General features: G+C 45.3%; 1 protein-coding gene across 2 annotated transcripts in view; it reads left to right on the top strand.

Annotated features, from left to right (window-relative positions):
* Positions 1-18,158, top strand: part of LOC144154709 (uncharacterized) — a 54,809-nt gene that overhangs the window by 8,537 nt on the left and 28,114 nt on the right. The window contains exons 4-9 of one of the 2 annotated variants that reach the window (XM_077685865.1): positions 2,271-2,522; positions 5,033-5,196; positions 5,392-5,641; positions 8,019-8,233; positions 14,627-15,399; positions 17,615-17,813. In XM_077685865.1, the coding sequence (XP_077541991.1) occupies positions 2,271-2,522; positions 5,033-5,196; positions 5,392-5,641; positions 8,019-8,233; positions 14,627-15,399; positions 17,615-17,813 (1,853 nt within the window). The remainder of the gene's footprint in view (positions 1-2,270; positions 2,523-5,032; positions 5,197-5,391; positions 5,642-8,018; positions 8,234-14,626; positions 15,400-17,614; positions 17,814-18,158) is intronic. The other variant, XM_077685866.1, reaches the window with a different exon arrangement.

An 18,158-nucleotide genomic window follows, 5' to 3' on the forward strand; every position in this document is an offset into this window, starting at 1 on the left:
AAATTTGCGCCATAGTGCAAAGCTGGTGCGCCTGGACTACTCGCGCCATCTGTCGAATCTTTCTAGTAGCTCGTATTTTCACTTGCTAGCTCTCTGCGACAGTATATTCAAGAGTATGGAACGACCACGCCCACACTTCGTTGCTGGGGGCGTGGTCGCTCCGTGCGTTGTACTCTGTCAGGATGAGTAACCATGTGGCGTGCGTGCGATTACGGGTGCAAGGGTTGTTTTGCCATGCCCAATGGGTTTCTAGGTTTTTTTCTATTCTGTTCCACAATGGCACGCCAGGTAAGCCCAGCGCGCCGTTGCCTCTCCAATAGACCGAAACATGACTCAATCGTGGTTTTCACTCGCTCGCTGCACCCTCACTTGTTACTGTCAGCAGCAAACGAGGTTGTTGTATTAATGTTGTATCTCCTTTTTATCTCTATCTGCCATCGTGATTTTGCAACACGTTATTTCTGTGCGTTGTGTGGGCTACTGAAAGTGCTTCCTCCGTGCGTGCGGTTGCTTTTGGATGGCTGACTACGCGAGGCCTTCGATTGCGGACAGAAGCGATGGTTCTTCCGATTCCAATTCAAATACGAGTCAAGCTCGGATTCGCATCCTGAGAGCTTCTCATCCGAGGGAGGAGTGTGAGTTTTACAGCGTCAATTCTGATGTTGAAACGGTGGGGTCGTCATCCTGGAAAGCGTGCATGGCCAACTGAAAATATCTAGAAGAAAGGCAATTTCTCACCCACACTTTTTCCTTTCGACGTGTTACGTTCCGGATGCTATCATAGTTGAATATATCACTATGCTCCTTCCCTGATACTCCGGAAAAATTTCTCACCCACGCTCTTTCCTTTCGACGTGTTATGTTCTGGATGCTATCAGAGTCAATTAAATCACTGTGCTCCTTCTGTGATACTCCGGAAACCAAGCCGACACTGGGGTGCGTCATGGCCAGAGAGGGTTAAGACATCTTAATTGTTGGTGTGGGTTATACATGTAAAAATATGGTAACTGTGTCGTATTAAATCATTGAACATGAAAAGTTTCATCATACAGTCCCATGACACTGACTTATTGCTTATTGCTTATTGGAAGTACTCAATAGCTCAGTCAGATTGCACGTCGACTTTGGAAGCATTCTGTACCAGGAGGCATCAAAATTGGCGGTGAAAGTACTCAATGCCCTTCATCACATAGGAGTTTGGATGGCAATTTCCCCTTTGAGTCTTTTTCAGAATATTGTGAAGCCATCCAACTGCCCCCCCGTAGTTGGCGCTTCTGTCTGTGCACATCACATTCTTGTACAACCAGCACACTTCCTGGCAGATGATAAACATATTTTTGACTACTTATCTCATGTTCGATCTTTACAGATCATTTCATATCACACAAAATACTGACACACTTCTTTACCATTGTCATTGAACCTGTTGCTGTGGCTTGGTGGATAAGGTATTGTGCTGCTGAGCCCAAGGGCGTGGGTTCGATTTCAGCTGCAGTGGCGGCTTTCTTTTATGGATGAGAAAAGTGAAAGTGCCCATGTATCAAGATTTTGGCGCACATTAAAGATCCCCGGGTGGTCAAGATTAATCCTGAGCCTTCCACTATGGCGTGACTCGTAGCCCAGGTGTAGCTTTGGTGCGTCAAACCCCTCAATCGATCAACCATTGTCGTTGTCGCCTACCATGGCCATCTACACATTTTGGCCCTTCCCGTCGCCTGAGTGCTGGGGGGAGCACTGTCCAGCTTGGACTCTGACGACCAGTTCTGACTGGTGAAGTGAGACCAAAAGCCGGACGCCTCAAGGTCTCTAGCAATAAGGACTCTTCCCCAAGGCTAGCTGCGCCATAGAGACATTTATTCCTCCTTTCTCTCTTTATGCACCCATGGATCACTTTTAATTGCATCACATCTGTGTCATTATATTTTAGCCACATTGTTTATTAGGACTGACCGTACACCAGATAAAGGGTTTCCCTTCATCATAATTGCATTTGTATTTGGTTTGCATTTTTAATAATTTCTTACAGAAACACGTTAGGTTAGATAGGGAAACCTTAGTAATTAAAAGAAAAAAAAAAAGGTGTTTTCTTCTTGACCTGGTGCTTTGGATTTTCGCGTGTGGGAATGTTGTGAATAATGTAAACAAATGCAATCAATGTTTTTTAGTTGTTATAAACTATGACAGGGAATTTTTTTGCTTTGTCATTTAAATTAGATTCAGCAACTGCGGTGATGCTCCGGAGTGTCAGACAGTGTTTTCTGCTGCTGCAGCTCCCAAGAACAGTGAGGAGTGGGAGCTTGTTCCAGCCCCCAGGCGTGTGTTCAATGGGCAAGACGATCTCGGGGCACCGAGAGGACTGGCCGCCCTCCGGCGAAAGCGGGAGACGTCGCCAGATTCAGCCAGTGAGGAGAGGATGAAGGCGGAGGCCCTGAGACGGGCATTGGCTGTTGACGATGGATTCACGAGGGCGCCCAGGGGGCTTGCAGCTCTCCGGAAGAAGCGAGACCCATCACCCGAGTCGGGTAGGTGGGCCGACAAGCTGGTTGTGCCTTCACCCAAGCCTTCCTCCACATATTCGGTTGTGTTCCTGTGGACATTTGGCTCTTTTGCAGCTGGAATGCGGCAACTCAGTTAATATACTTATATGCAGAGAATGGTTAGAGTGAAATACGTTGGGCTACTTCAATATATCGGTGAGGCTCATGTTGGCACTGCGCGAAATGCCACCCTGAAAACTCGGCCCGTTTGGCTCGCCGCTTGGGAGCGCAGGTGGCTCGGGCAGGAAGAAGGCAAAAGAGAGCACCGACGTCTGCGCCCGTGTGACCTACGGCACTTCTGTCTGATTGGCTCACTCGAGTTCGCAGAAGGCGGCGCACGCAGTGTGCCGCAGAAAATTGGTTTGGGACCCATTCTTGCGTGGCAGCGAAATGTTGCCGCAAAAGCGCATTTTGCGGCGTGTGTTTTTGAGTGCGCGGCGTGGCGTGCACTTATTGCTGCAAGGGAGGACGTACCTTTAGAGTGGTTGTTTAACTCTGAAGAAAAAAATGTCTGAGGACACTTAGGCACTTCTGATGAGTTGTGAATGCAGTCCAGTTAAAGGCCGCAGAGTGCTCCTTCAAAGGGGTATGTTGATGTTGCTGCCAATGGAAACTGGCCATGTGCCTCTGGCGGCAGCTGTCACCATCATTGGCCAATCCTTTTCAGTGGTTATGTGAGAGTTGTGGGTGGTTATGTTGATGTCGGTGACAAATGTAAATTGGGAAATCAAACGAAGGTGAGCTTCTGCTGACGGCAGCTATAATCATCTCTGGCCAATCCACCTGAGTGGGATTGTCGTTATGCCTCTGTTCAGCCTTCTAACGAGATGCTGAGCAACTTCAAACTCATTGTACGTTGAGGTGCGTGTTCACGTCAAAGGCCGCAACACATTCACTAAATCACATCTAGTCAGCTGGAACCATGGAGCTGTGGTATTGAGGATGAGTGCTCTAATCTAATTCTGCAGGTCCTGGGTTCAATTCCCATTCAATCCCAAATTTCATAATTTTCTTTTCAACTCATTTACTATACTTTTATTCTCTCTGCATCGTTGGTCATTTTAGAAGCTGTTCTGCTGCTACAGACCCTCAGACCCTAACGCTGGATGATAGTTTTTTTTTGCCTAATCGGCCATTTAATGCTTTTACATTAAAAATAGCACATTATTAGAGGGAACCTTATCATGGTGCTTAAAGTATTGACAGGTGTTTTTTAGCTGCTGCAGTGGCTTACTGTCCTGGGCATAAGCATGGCGGGGACCAAAGCAGGGTTGTGGTGGGGCTAAGGGGACCATGGTGTCCTGGCCTTCCTCCATCACCCTCCTATATATCCAGCCCACATGCACAGCTATATTCAGTAGCTCAGGGGTTCTGCTGCAGAACATGATGTAGCAGGTTTTAACAGCAGAGCTCGTTTAAGCTTTTAGTTCCACCGTCCAACGTTACTAAAAAAAAATACAAAAAAAAAATGCCGATCGCATGGAAGCGTGCACTTCTTGAGGAGCGCCTGGCGTCGTCCAGGTTTGCGCGTAGGCTTGTGCCACGTGAGGAGCTCGCAAAAAAAAAAAACGAGCTCACGTGAGCGTGTGCCTCGTGAGGAGCACCCGACGTCGGCCTGCTCGGCCTTCAAGAGCAAGGGCACTCTGCTCAGCATTCGTGGCATGATCTCTTGCGTGCTGTTCTTCTCGCCAGTTCACGTGCATTCACGCCTGAAGCGCGCATTAACGTGGTCCGCTTTGGGAGAGATGTGAAAGCCTGCACAGAAGACGATCCGGGCCTGCCAGTCAGGGAGAACTTTCAGCCGCAAGTTTGGAAATCCGTGTGAGGTGCAACAGCCGGGTCTCCGACGAAGGGATATGGGCCGCCAACTGTGCTGTTTCTCCAGCCTTGCACCACTAGTGCAAGCTGCGCCAATTTTTTTTTACCTAGCTGTGTGGGAAAAACATATTTTAATGGAGCCCACCTACAAAAAAGCTTGTCTAAAGACTTCCATGTGGTCTAAATTTATCTTCTACTAATGTGCACTCATAGGCCGGGGTGTACAAAACTCATAATTGTCTGATCAATTAAGTTCTAAATTAGAATTTTTAAAAATATTGCTCCCTAAAGTTGACATTTTACAAGATGTTTTATAGGTTTCTTGTCCTTGCATATTTTTACTCGTACGGAGTTGCTTGCACTATTTCTGCCCTCTAATGATATTCACGAGTACTGACTACGCAAGAACCATTGATCACTGTTGTTGAATAGAAATGCCTTCATTAGGTTTCACTGAATAGGGGAACCAAGTTTCATAAAGTGAAGTTTAATTGTATTCTAAAGCCTAGGAAATTTAATTCGTGCTTGATGTTTATCAGGAATGTTTTTTTTTTTTTTGCCATGAACTTAGTCCTCTTTTTCTGCTGCACACGGCACCTATACAAGCTTTGAGACACATTGAATCTGCCTTATTCAAGGGCAATTAACCTGATATTAACTGATTTAATTTTTTTCAGAGGTTGCACCTGCTACGATACCTGCACCGGAGCCCCCAAGGGCTGCAAAGGCAAGCCCGGACAAGCCGAAGCAGTTGGGCGGCAGTTCTGGGGCAAAGTCCAGCAGTGTCCACGCGGAGCCACCAAGAAAGAATCGCTGGGATCCCAAGGTTATTGCCAGCTTGGTATGCTGTGTCCGCATCAGCCAGAATTGTTTTTCATTTTTCACAGAGCACTGTTGCCTCGGTTTTTACGTTGACGTTAACTGCTCCAAATCAAGGTTCTTCTGCTCCAAAATTAAGATTTCACTGCTCCAAAAACTGCTCCCAAACCTGTTCATGCTGTCTCACCTCTGCATGTGGCTCGTACTCCAATTGCAGGAGGCCCAAGGCTTTACAAAGTCTCCATCGGCTTCAAAGCTGAGCTACTCTTTCAAGCCAGCTGGTGACTCGGTGAAAGCTGAACTGCACGAAGGCTCCCCCAGTGCGGTCCCTGCTCCACCTCCACCCCCCACGCCTTTGCCTCAAGTTACTGCGCCTGGGGTTACCACCTACGTCAAGAAAGCAGAAAAAACGCTGGCGCCCAGTGCAGGGGCCATTCATGGACGACAAGCCAACCATCCCTGTTCAGGTAGGTTCTTCCACTTGGCCCCAGAATTGTTCATAGGCAATGTCACTAGCGCACCATACTACAAACAGGACAGCGACATCACAGTGCTGTGTTGTCTCTCTCAGCTGCCCCTGTGGTATGGTTCGCTTGGGGAGCTGCTTACAACCAAAAGCATTTCGCATCATCACTCTTGGTCAAAAAAGAAAAAGGGCTATGAGGGGGGCTTTAGATGGCAGATTCATGAAAAACTTTAATAGCAAAACGGTAATAAAACAGGGCTTTCCACAACTTTTTTGTCATTTGGGAAACTTTTTTTTTTCTCTGTGACAAGACTGTTTCGTTGTACATCTGTTCATTAGGAGAAATTTTTTTGTGCCCATTGATCATTAAGTAATTTAAGGATCCATCAAACTTTAGCAATTGAAGTAAGTCCAGAATTTTTTATCTGAGGCTAATGTTATGTAGAAATGAGTATTTAATTTCTCAGTTTGCAAAAAACATGCCTTGTAAAAATTTGTAACAGGTGCATGTTGGACAGTAGGCTGGTATAGAAATATTTTTTGGCCATTGTCATGACTCGCTAAAATATTAATGATTTGATGATAATCGACAGAGTTTTGCAGGGAGGGAACCAGGTTCAGGGAAAGCTCTAGTAAAGGCTACATACATACCACTTTGGCTTGAGAAGCTTTAGCTGAAACACAACTGCGCTGCTCCACGTGTACACATCATTAAAGAAGCAGAAGTTCCTAATGGGCTAATAACTAATCCAAACAGGTCATGCTTCGTATAGAAAAAAAAAACAATTCGGAAATCCTGTGAATACTGGGAGCAAAATTTTGGGTTAGGCCCCTCAATATTTTTTCATAATTGGGGGTGAAAATCACTGCATTTCAAAAACCTTAAATTTTTACCTATTACACCATATCTAGCCAACAACCACAGCTATCAATTCCTGTAAATATAATATTTTTAAGGGAATAAAATATTAGTAGATTGCATACTAAGAATGTAAACAAGCCATTTGTAAATGCCATAACTATAAAATCGTATCGGTTCCCAGTTTACTTTTCTCCGCCGTGATTAGGGATTTTACAAATTTTAGACAATGAAATGCAGTAGGCAGAGGTTGTTTAGGCATCTTTGTGAATGAAACAGTGAGTTAAAGACATTGAAACGTGAGACATATCTGGAAACATTTATCTGGAAACTTTCACGGAGCATATAGTTTTCAGAAGACAAACTTAGGTGTTTAAACCCTACCAAATGGCCTGCCTCTCTGCTGCGGTTGGTAAGCTTTGTTTCAGTTTAGATTTCACTCGAATATTTTGCTTTGGTGCATCTAATGTGCAGTCGAAGGTTTTATGCAAGGGAATGTGAGAGCTGTATAATACCTCTTTAGGGCCAGAGTACATGTATGCTGTAGCCAACAGCAGAAGTCATCAGATGTGCAGCTGCCAGTGCATGGAAACCAGCTGTGAGCGTTATTAATCGCCACTCTGTCCAACCGTGTGTGTACTTTCAACACTTCTTTCTAGGTGTTGGCATGTCAGCGACCTATGCGGGTTAGTTTGTAGGTTAGTTTGTAGTTTGCCCGCTGATCAAGAGAGGATGTGCTGCCTTGAGACGAGCGAGTTTGCTGTGAAATAAGCCCACTTTACGGCATGGCTTCACAGCATCTTCATGTGTCTTTCGTACACTCAACTGGCTGGTGATTTATACTTTGTCATGAAGAACAGAACAGGTTGCTCTCATCTGGCATTCTTCGTTCGGTGCTAGTTAGTGCACTTTGTGACTTGCTGTTTTACATGACAAATAAATCGAAGGGGGAGGGGAAAAGGAAATGGGAGGTGTAATTTTTAAACAAACGAAGCACCATTTGTAGATGTGTGCGAATAGGGATCTTTGCCTTCGAAGTTAACACGAAGTGAATAATGATTTCCCTTGAATGTCAAGTGAACTTAGCATTCTCACTTCTTAATTCCGTAAAGGACCTAGAGTTAAGGGAATAATGGATTTATTCCATGTGAACAGTACAGCCTAACGCAAATGCGCTTCTCTCTCTTTTCTCTACTTTGTCATGTCCTATCGCCTCGGCTGCCCATGTTCAAGTTTTGGGTTTCAGGTTCCAAAGCGTGCTTGAAGGAAGGGTAGCTCTATCTGGTCTTCTAGTCTGGTCTGATTTGTAGTCTTGCTTTTGGATGCAACCAGCTCCTTTCTGGTTGGTTCCGTGGTTCCTTGGAACTTTTGTCCCTGCAGTGCAATGTGTTTCCCAAGGGATGCTAAAGTTTGGCTCGAACGAAAGCTTCTTCTCACGGGCCGAAGGATGCTGGGGCGTGCTGCGCATGCCAGATGGGCTGTTCTTGGCGCCGTGTGATCTTGGCCCTGGTCTGTGCAGCTTCCGTGCACCCCGGACCAGTGACCCTGCAGCGGGACCCTAGTGAGCTGTCGCTGCAGGAGCGCAAGGCCCTGTTTGAGGCGGCCGCAGTGCAAGCCGAACAGGAGGAAGACCCAGCCTGCGCGGCCCCCGAGTCATTGTCTGTGGCTGAGCGCAAGGCCCTCTTTGAACGTCAGATGAAGCAGTCCAAGGCAGCCGCAGAGCGTTCCAGGATGGTGAGTGGAATGGTGTCCTTTCCCACTGCGTGCTGCTGCTAGTTAAACTCGTTTACTGACTGACCAGTTTACAAGCTCTGAGCTTGCTTGAAATCAGAGTGCCAGGGCAGCAAAATCACACTTGCACAAAACTGTTTAAACGGGATCGGAACGTGTCCTGGATAGTGGGATGGTATCACAGGCCCACACGACATGGGAAAGTGATGCATGAGGGGCAGAACAGTGTGGACATGCATCTATGTAGATGGCAGGAATGATGGAAGCTGACAGTAGATGACCACTGAATGTCAGGTTAGGAATTAGTGAGGAGGTGGGAAAGCGGTACGCTTCAAACGGTAATGGGTGAGGACGCCCATACTTGTGTGCCAATGGCGACGCCATTGAGTCGCTTGGAGACCACAGCTTGAGCAGCTTCATGGGCTGCTGAGTTTTCGGGTAGCCCAGATGGGAGGGAAAGAGCGGGATTGGGTGTCCCTTGCCTTCAGAAGAACAGACGGAGTTCCTGGGGAAACTCTTCTGCTGAAGAAATTCACTGTGGCTGATTTGTATTCGCCGTGGCTGCCACAGCTTCCATGGTCGGGTAGGTTGCTGCATCTACGTAAAAAGTGGGGGTTCTTTGAGGGTACAACTTTTCAAGGGCTTTCGTGCAAGCAATTCTGCGATCCTCATTGTGTGCGGGATGCATGTATTGTTGGAGGGGTTTGATGGGGAACGTCTGATCTATCGAATGGAGGGTGAATTATTACCAGTAGAAAGTTAGAGGTGGTTGGTGAAATGCCTAAGAAGCTGAGTAAGTGTTGACCTGTGTAAATAATAGGGAGTCTTTCTAACTGGGCCGTGTTTCGGTAAGTGAACAAAAATTTTGTCTCTAGTGTCCCTTTAAACAAGAAGGGTGTTAACTTAAAAATGTGAAAAAATTGGCAAGTTTTTTTTATGCCTTTCTTGTCAAATGCTCTGTTGTGTGAACTGCATTTGAAGTCATTACTGCAGGGCTTGGAGAAATGCTTGTGGGACTTGAGGCAGTTTGATTTCTAACTCCAACTTATGAATGAATTAACTAGGGGTGTGCGAATACTCGAATATTCGAATATGAATCGAATAGTACCTCCTCGAATAATTCGATTCGCGAATCAAATATCTACTATGTATTTGATTTTTCGAATAGTCGAGTGGAGTTTCCGAACATTCCCTGGCTTTGTGAAAGCGAGAGACGTCTGCACACGCTAACCCATTGCTGCTACACCGTTTGCTCGGCAAGTTTCATTCAAATCGCACTTTTGACAACGCACCTTGCAGAGGCTGTAAATTTTATCTTGCTGCATGGAGTAATCTGCGATTGCGTCGATAAGATCTTTTTTTTTCGAGCCGTAGACTTTTGATTTTATACGAAGCCGTCGATTTTATACAAAGTAAAATTTGTTAATGGCGGCACTTTTGGCAGCAATTCTTTTAACAAAAACTCAATTGGCTAGCCACAAAGTCGTTGCCGGCCATGCCACGGCAAACTTCTGGCCGAACTATATGGTATCATCTCCTAGATATTGAGGACGTTGCAGTGATTTGTAGAATTTCAGTGGGTGCAAATACAAACACTTATAAATCATAAACACAGTGTAAGAATAATTTAGGAAATAACATTCTTCTTTCATTTGGGTGTACAGCATGTTGTCCCTGCAAAGGCACACTTGATGTACTAATGCCATCCATCATCCCAAGAGCCCCACAGGGGGCAACTTGACATTCAAGATGTTATGGTGAGTAGCACCACCACGGTCCCCAGCTCTGCAGGAGTGCCACCACTGGGCATTCGGTGCCTTGCAACACCATGGACCTTAGCACGTGTGGGTGGGACCCACCCACGCCCTAGCTGTGCGTTGCTTTGCTGTGTCCGGGGGAAAAAGGGAACCTGGTGTCTGAGCCAAAGCTGGGGTTGTTCTGGACCATTCTGGCCCCCCAGCAGCGGCAACATGCCAATTTGGCCCCCACTTTTTGATTCCCCCCGGTCTGACCCGCCCAGGTGGGAATCAAGGCAGTCGCCTTTTCCTATCCTCTTCTCAATTCTTTCTCTTTCCTAGTTCCTTTCCTAACCCTGTCGTGCCATTTCCTTTCTTCCTTATTACTATGTTCCTCCAGGTGGCGAGGGTTAATCCTGTGCAAAGACATCCCTCTCGATTCTAAGCATAGAGTTATAGCGGCGACTTAGGGGTAGCGTAGGATTCAGTCACGTTCCCTTGTTGGGCTCCATGGTGGACGACCGGCCTTGCTACCGAATGTACACCTTGCATTTATGGCTTTACTTCTTTACCCCAAGGAAAACCAATCAGTCCTTGAAAAGGGGCTGTACCGAAGCAATTAGCCTCAAACCAGCTCTACCAGTCCAGGAGACAAAAATCAAATAGGTCTGGAAGATCAATTACAGATAGCCTGGTTGCTGTTGAATCATATGTGAAAGACACCGTCGCTAATAAACAACACTACTTCTCTGTGTTTTTTGACAGGAGAAGGCGTATGATAAAACATGGCGATATGGTATATTGCTGGATTTGCAGTCATTTGGTCTTAGTGGCAATATGCTCAATGTTGTTAAGGACTATCTATCTGATTGCACATTTCGTGTTTGTGTGGGTAATGTGCTGTCTAGAACGATTGTTCAAGAAAATGGTGTACCCCAAAGGGGAGTACTGTGCTGTGCACTTTTCCTTGTTAAAATGAGTTCGCTAAAAAAATGTTCTTCCCTGAACTGTCTCGTACTCCCCTTATATTGACAACAGTACTCCCCTTACATTGACAACATTGAAGTTAGTTTTAAGTCGTGTATTTCATGTATGTGAACACCACATCCAATTAAGTGTGAACGGACTGGTTACATGGGCTGAGCAGCACGGGTTTATGTTTAACTCTTTTGCGACCATGGAAAAATGGCCGATTGTGCATGCTTCCAGAAAACTTTTTTTTTTTTCTTTTGAGCTACTGGACACATTTAGCATTGCTATGCATGAAATTGTAGCTTATAGATTTCTCTTTCAAACACACAACAGCAGTTTTGTGAAAGGTGTAGTTATTGAGTTTATTGGTCGACGAAACAAAAAAAAGTGCAAAAAAGTGTACACAAAGCACAAATACGTGATTTTACTGAGCCTAAAAATAATTTTATAAATTCTAAGATATACGAAATGTTCCTACGTTCCTAAGCTAGGATTCAATATACAGGGTGTCCCAGCTATCATGCACCAAGTTTTAAAAAAAGAGTAAAGGGGTAACTCGAAGAAAACCTGTTGGTTAATGTTTGCAGTACTGTGAAGAAGCGGTGACTAATTTTTTAGTTAATGAGACTTAACTAATTATTTGTAATTAATTATCTAACTCGATAATTACTGTCCTAATCACTGAAGTGTCAATGAGGCATTTGTAGGTATCGACGAGGGCCATCTAACTGCGGTATTTTCAGCGACGAAATAATTGCGTACTCATTTATTCTGACTGATAAAGAAAACCGGCGAAATATGAAAAATACCACGTGACGGCGCATCCGCGCGCATTGTAAAGCAGCGTCCCCAAATAAGCTGATTGAAAGCAACTGCATCCGGTGTTACCCGCCCGAAGAGACGGCGCATCACCTTGATAAGGCGCGTGTGCAGATAAGGCACAAACTCGGTTGCGATTTCTTCTTTCTTTCTTTTGTTTATTTCATTCTGGCTAACTCAGAGGCAGCTTGTTTGAGGGCGTTGCTTTACTATACGCGCGGACGCGCCGTCACGTGGTATTTTTCATATTTCGCAGGTTTTCTTTATCAGTCAGAATAAATGTGTACGCAATTAGTTCGTCGCTGAAAATACCGCAGTTAGGTGCCCCTCGTGGGTATCTACAAGTGCCTCATTGACACTTTAGTGATTAGGACTGTACTTCGCGAGTTAGATAATTAATTACAATTATTAATTAAGTCTCATTAACGAAAAAAATACTGGCCGCTTCTCCACAGTACTGCAAACATTACCCACTAGGTTTTCTTCGAGTTACACCATTACTCTTTTTTAAAATCTTGGTGCATGATAGCTGGGACACCCTGTATACATCAGTGCTGTACACCAAATTCCGGATTTTTGCGGGCCCACCAGCCTAACGGCCCTGACGGCTGCGCCACTCCACGAAGCCAGTTGAGAGTTAGAAGGTCTCTCTAAAATATGCATCCAAGCATACTCTTTTGTGTTCTCACACAAAATCCTTAGCACTTCAGTGGTAAAAAACACGAAAAAGAATGCATCACTCTTGAGAAGCGTCGCGCATTGCTCTGCAGCGCTAATCTGACACGAACGCCAGGCTATCTTAAAAGTGATAACGTGATGCCGCGCGGTGCATGTGGCAAAATATTCCCCCCGTACTTTGTCCAGACCCTACACATCAAAGTAAAACTGCAGTCGTCAGATAGAAAGCACGTTTTGTTTATAAGTACAGCGCGAAGTAAAAAAAGAACCTACCTGGCAGCACCTATTGAAGTCTGAGGTATTTGAATGGGAGCGTTTTTATCAGAACTAAAATCTAACGAATGCACATTGTTGCTGGAGTCATCACTGCTGCTGGGGTAAAAAAAAAATCAGGAGCAGCAGTGGCCTTTTGTAGCAGTGTCGTAATCGTAGCAGCAGCAGTATCGTAATCGTCAGCCAAATGTTTTGTATGGTGCAGTAAAACCTCGTTACAAGAGACACTGTTACAAGAGACACTTGTTATAGGAGACATTTAAATGAAAACAGTTTGGTTCATTTTCCTGTGTTCGCCATGTTAGCAATATCTCATACAAGTGACCTTTGTTACAAAAGAGATGTTTCCTGGGTCCCTTGAGTGTTTCTTGTAACGAGGTTTCACTTTATTGTTGTTTTTAGGTGCCTGGGAAATTTTTTTTTACTCTATGAAAAAAAAAACAAATACCTTGTTTTGATGTTTATTTTATTTCTAGGTTTCCAGGTAAAATGCAGCCTATTTGTGTGAATACAAAGTGCAATGACCTTGTTAAATTCAAACTGAGGAAAAAAAGTTTGCTTCAACAGTAGCAAGAGATAGAAATGAGAAGTACGGCGAATTTAGACAATTCAGAGTTCGTTATATAGAGATCCCATTGTGTTATCTCAATGTACTGCTTAAAGGAGCCATGAAGAGAAAATGCAAGTTGGTTTTATTCGAAAGATTTCGTGTTTTATAGTGCCCCCAGCGCTTGTCCGGATACAAACGGTGCTTTATTCACTGAGAAATGAAACAATTTAGGTTAAAATTTTGATTTTCCCGCTCAATCGTGCGTTTTCGTGGTCCCAAATGACATCACAGGAACCGACCGCTCTGCAGCCTAGAATACCTTCATTCACGCATCCGCCGTACAGGGTAGAGACACGTATACGCTGGCGCCGCCATTTTCGGTTGCTCGCTCGCCGCCGAAGCAAGTCATTGTGTCAAAACCACGCTAAAATTATTGCCGCAACGCGGTTTACTGAAGAAATTTGAATCATATTGTCTGTTTCGCGTTGCTAGGTCTCGTGGGAAACGAAAAGAATAACACGTTGAGCCCGTTGGCCCGATTGCGGCGGCACGGGACCGTTCAAAGGTTGTCTCCACCCTGTACAGCAATTGTTGGTTGGTTCCCGCGCTTCTTTACGTTCTGTAACCTAGATGGCGCCACCATACCGTGGCAAGTGTTTGGTTTGTTTTTGCCCGCATTTAAACCTGGCTTGTTTTTGTTCTGGGAGAAAATATTCGTTCCCTGAAACAGTGCTCGCTCGACAAATGGGGTCACGTAAGACACCGTTGCTTGCATCAATCGGCCAGTGTCGTCTGAGACAACCCCAAGCCCCGTAGTGCTGTGCAGCTAAACCAAGCATGCTTTGCGCAGTACGAACAGCAGAACGCATCAGTACTTCTATGTTTACATGTGCTTTCGTAACAGCAGAACGCATCAGTACTTCTATGTTTACATGTGCTTTCGTATCTTCCACTGTTTGTGCCATCATTCTTATTGCTTTGTAAAGAATGTGCCCTAAATTTAAGCGCAAATCGCTCGTTCGTCTAGTTTGTAAGCTCTACCTAATTTTCGTCTGCTTCTGCCAGCCTGCGCCAATCGCAGAGCTGAGCTCATGTGACATCATAGGTTCTGTTGCGGGAAATGAGCTGGTGGGTCGCATGACCATTCCCATTTTTCGGAATTATGTAGCTTATTTGAGCGAAGTTTACGTTAAAAGTGGTGTCAGTATGATTCTAACGAGACAATCTTTTGAATGAACCAAACTTGTGTTTTCTCTTCATGGCTCCTTTAAATTAGGAACCATATTTGCCAATTCATGGTAATTTAGTTGCACTGAAATTTTTTTGCAAGTGTTAAGCAAAATATAGAGATATTTTTTCTTTGTGCAGGCTGCAAAACCAAACCAGCCTTGTAGGAAGCCTCCATCGAGCAACCAGGGCACAGGCCTTGTTTCTGCAAGTTGCTGTGAAAAAGAAACTCCAACTGAGCCGGAGCGGCACTGTGGCGTTGCTGAGGCCCGAGCTAGACTGGAAGCCAAACTGGCACAGCAGGGCGATCGGGAGTTGACGCCAGAGTACCACAGCTTCAAGACAGTCACACTGCAGCAGCCGGCTTGTGGTCATGGGGCAACCCTTGGCCAGAGCCCGGTGCTTGATGGCAGGAGTGCCGAAGGCCTTACGTGTGCCCAGGTTCCAGTGGTGGCCACAGCTACAACTGACGAGAGGGCAGGTCTAGGGTCTGGCATGTTGGAAGACTTTGACAAGAGGCCAGTGGATGACACTGCATCCGAGGAGGAATCTGATGGCGAATGTGATGGCTCTGCCTCAGATACGAGTCTGTCAAGAGGGCAAGCTCCAGTCATGAGCTCAGTGGTTTCCCCGTGCATGCCTCCTGAGGAAAGGCCAAACGGACCCTGTGGCACGACTGATTACGATGAGAGATATGCGTTGATGAAGTCATTGGAGGAAGAAATTGCAAGAGAAAAAGCTTCTCTGACTGGGAACGTGGTGCAGAGCGATAATATGTCAACAAACCAACTCGAAGTAGAAGAAACTGCTGTCTCTTCAGAATCTGAGCGGCCTGCAAGCACACTGAGGAAAGAGGTGTCCAAGAACCGCCTGTATCCAGAACTCCCATCTATGGACTGGAATGACGTTCCTGTGTGAGTAGTGGGAAGTCTAACTTACTGTTTTGCCCATTTATTGAGTTATGGGTATTATTTTAGTGATGAGTGTAGTTTTTGTGTAATTCTCAACAAAGGCTATGAGTATGCTCAGTGCAATTTCAGTAGGGCACAGTAAAGACATGTCTTCAAGCAACCTGGTTCGCTACTATGCCAACTTTTAAGAAGAAGCTCCCTAAATTTAATTGTCTGGAACTTTGGGAAGGTGCAACTTTGTTTTGGCAACTGAAGGTGTTGCTGTGTCATGTTAAAAAGTTGAAGTAAGGGTTCAGTGGTTTTGCAGGAATTTGGCACGAAGTGGCTTGTGCAGAGAAGACTGTTTCAGTTCTCTGGAACTCATGTACTTACACAGTTCTTTGTAGCTTACTTGCTGTGCCATTCTGTCCTTTTCTCTTCGCCACCGTCATGTTTTTTTCACAGCCTTTCCCCCTTGCTGGGTGAATGTTATTTATTCCCTGCTTACTGGTCAGTTCTTGGAACTATGAGGAGTGCTTGACAGCAATAATTTATAGAGAAAACGTTAAAGCTGCATTTCAGAGCTCACTGCAAATGAAAGTGACACATCTGATAATATTTAGTTGCATGCAAATGTGTTGCGCATAAATTGGTAAAGCACGATAATGGTGCTTCTTACGAGTTGTGTAAATAATGAAATTTCAGCTTGAATTTAGGACTGAATAGTAAAAGTTTTACTTTAAATTCAAAGTGACAAAATCCTTTTTTCTATTGACATTTTCATCCCAAGGTTACCGAACATGTAATGTGTTAGCTTGGTTTTACACTTGGAGAATTCATATACCTATGCTATTCATATAGCAAGGAGACACATTTTGAAGCATGTCGCTTGCTCAAACCCAACATCAGCGGATTCGGTTACCACTGATGGCTGCGAGCGGCCACGTAGACAGCTACATTGTATAGCACAGCGCTTCCCTTTGAATACTGTCATGACCAGTCAGACACACCTGCAGAGTGGTGATTATGCATACAAGATAAGGGTGATGGAAACAGTGTGCGCACATCCCCAGAAGGCCTCTTGTTGCTTCCCGTCAGCGTTCTTAGGCTGTGCTGCAGTGCCATTCGGCCATTGCTCCTGTGCTCCGCTTGCTCCTGTGCGGACCTGTACATTGAGTAGCATGCATGTCAAATTGTCGAACCTGGATATAACGAGCTGGCAGGAAATAAAAAGAATAAACACATTTGATACTCAACATGCAAGGTGTTGTCATAAGGAAGTTCCGATATTCCAGTTTCACTGTGTTTTTTCAATGCTCGGTGAACCTTCAATGCACCACGAATATGCAAGAATGCTAGGTTAGATTTGGCTAAATACCACTGTACTTCACCAGAATTATGACCTCGCTTCCCGTTCCACTGGGAATTGCATGCCACTGTCTCTTTTCAGTGGGGGGTCTTGAGATCTTGCTCCTTATAGTGTTGCTTGCTCAATGAGTAGCTGGGCTACCAGTCCCACTCATCATTTCATTGTTAACTAGTGTGAGGAGAGGCATTTCACTGTTTCTTCTTAAAAGCAGGATCATATTCCTGTTCCTTGACAAAAAGGAAGGTGTCATTTAGATTGTGAGCAAAGAACACACATGGATTCAGAAAGGTCTGCATCTTATGCATGATACAACTGCTGGCCAGGCGAAGCCTTCTTGAATGCTTGACTGGATTCCTGCTCCCCACGTCCAGGCAGAAAGGGATGAAACGCCACTGCCCCCTCAAAGAATGCCTCAAAGAATGCCATTCTTTCCCTACCAAAACCCCATGCAGTGATTCTGGCAGCAATGCATAGCCACTTTGCTGAGAAGGGTGCAAAAGATGTCTTTTTTTTTTTTTTTTTTTTGTTATTACTAGTTCAGGGCTCTGAGGCGATATAAGCACTGCTCACATTTAGAGAAGGTGTTCGAATGAAGCGGTGCGCCCGTAAATTTGTGCCAAAATAATGAAGGTCCGCTGCCATAGGGCAATGTATATTTTTTAAGGCAGGGAGTTGGAACACCGAGTAATTCAAATTAGAGGGGGCAAATTAATGAAGTTTTACTAACTTGAAGCCCTCCGCAACATCACGCCTAAAATTGGCGCTTTGGTATGCTAAGAGCCGTGTCGTCGTCTGAGCCCACGCTGAAGCAGGCGGTCGCGCACAGTGGGTGCCAAGACTACACAGCCCGCTTCTTCGTCCTGTCTGCAGGGTGGTGCCCCCTCCCAAGCCGAGCAGGGCTCCCCCTTCCCCCGAGGATGACCAGCCCCTGGTGCACACGCAGAGCGTCTACAGGCGCTTCGTGTCCACCCCTGTGCGGCACGTAGAGCCACCTGCCCAGCCACCAGTGGTGCAACTGACACCCACAGCTCAGCGTGCCAGCCAGTTGGGCATACAGGACCAGATTAAGGTAAGTGCAGCGGTCCCCCTACTTGCAATGCAAACAGAATTAGTCGATTAATACTGACAGCTTTCATGTAGAGACGACTGCTGGCCATAAGCACTGGCATTTTACTAACGGCAACACAGAGACTGATAAAAAAGTAATGCTTTTACTGCTGTGCATGCAATGTTGAGGCACCAAAAGAACGACTGTATGGCTGGCGAGCAGCGTCCATTTCTTCTTCACTTTATTTTTTATTTTAAGTTAGCAATAACATTTGCACAGGCCTTTAGTTTTGTGACTGACTATCTGTAACCTGATGAAAAGTGCAGAGAGTAGAACAGAGAAAGGAACTGTCTACCTTTACCTCCT

The sequence above is a fragment of the Haemaphysalis longicornis genome, unplaced genomic scaffold (genome assembly GCF_048455015.1).
Source record: "Haemaphysalis longicornis isolate Haplotype H1 unplaced genomic scaffold, Haemaphysalis longicornis Haplotype H1 scaffold_1, whole genome shotgun sequence".
NCBI classification, from domain to species: Eukaryota; Metazoa; Arthropoda; class Arachnida; order Ixodida; family Ixodidae; genus Haemaphysalis; species Haemaphysalis longicornis.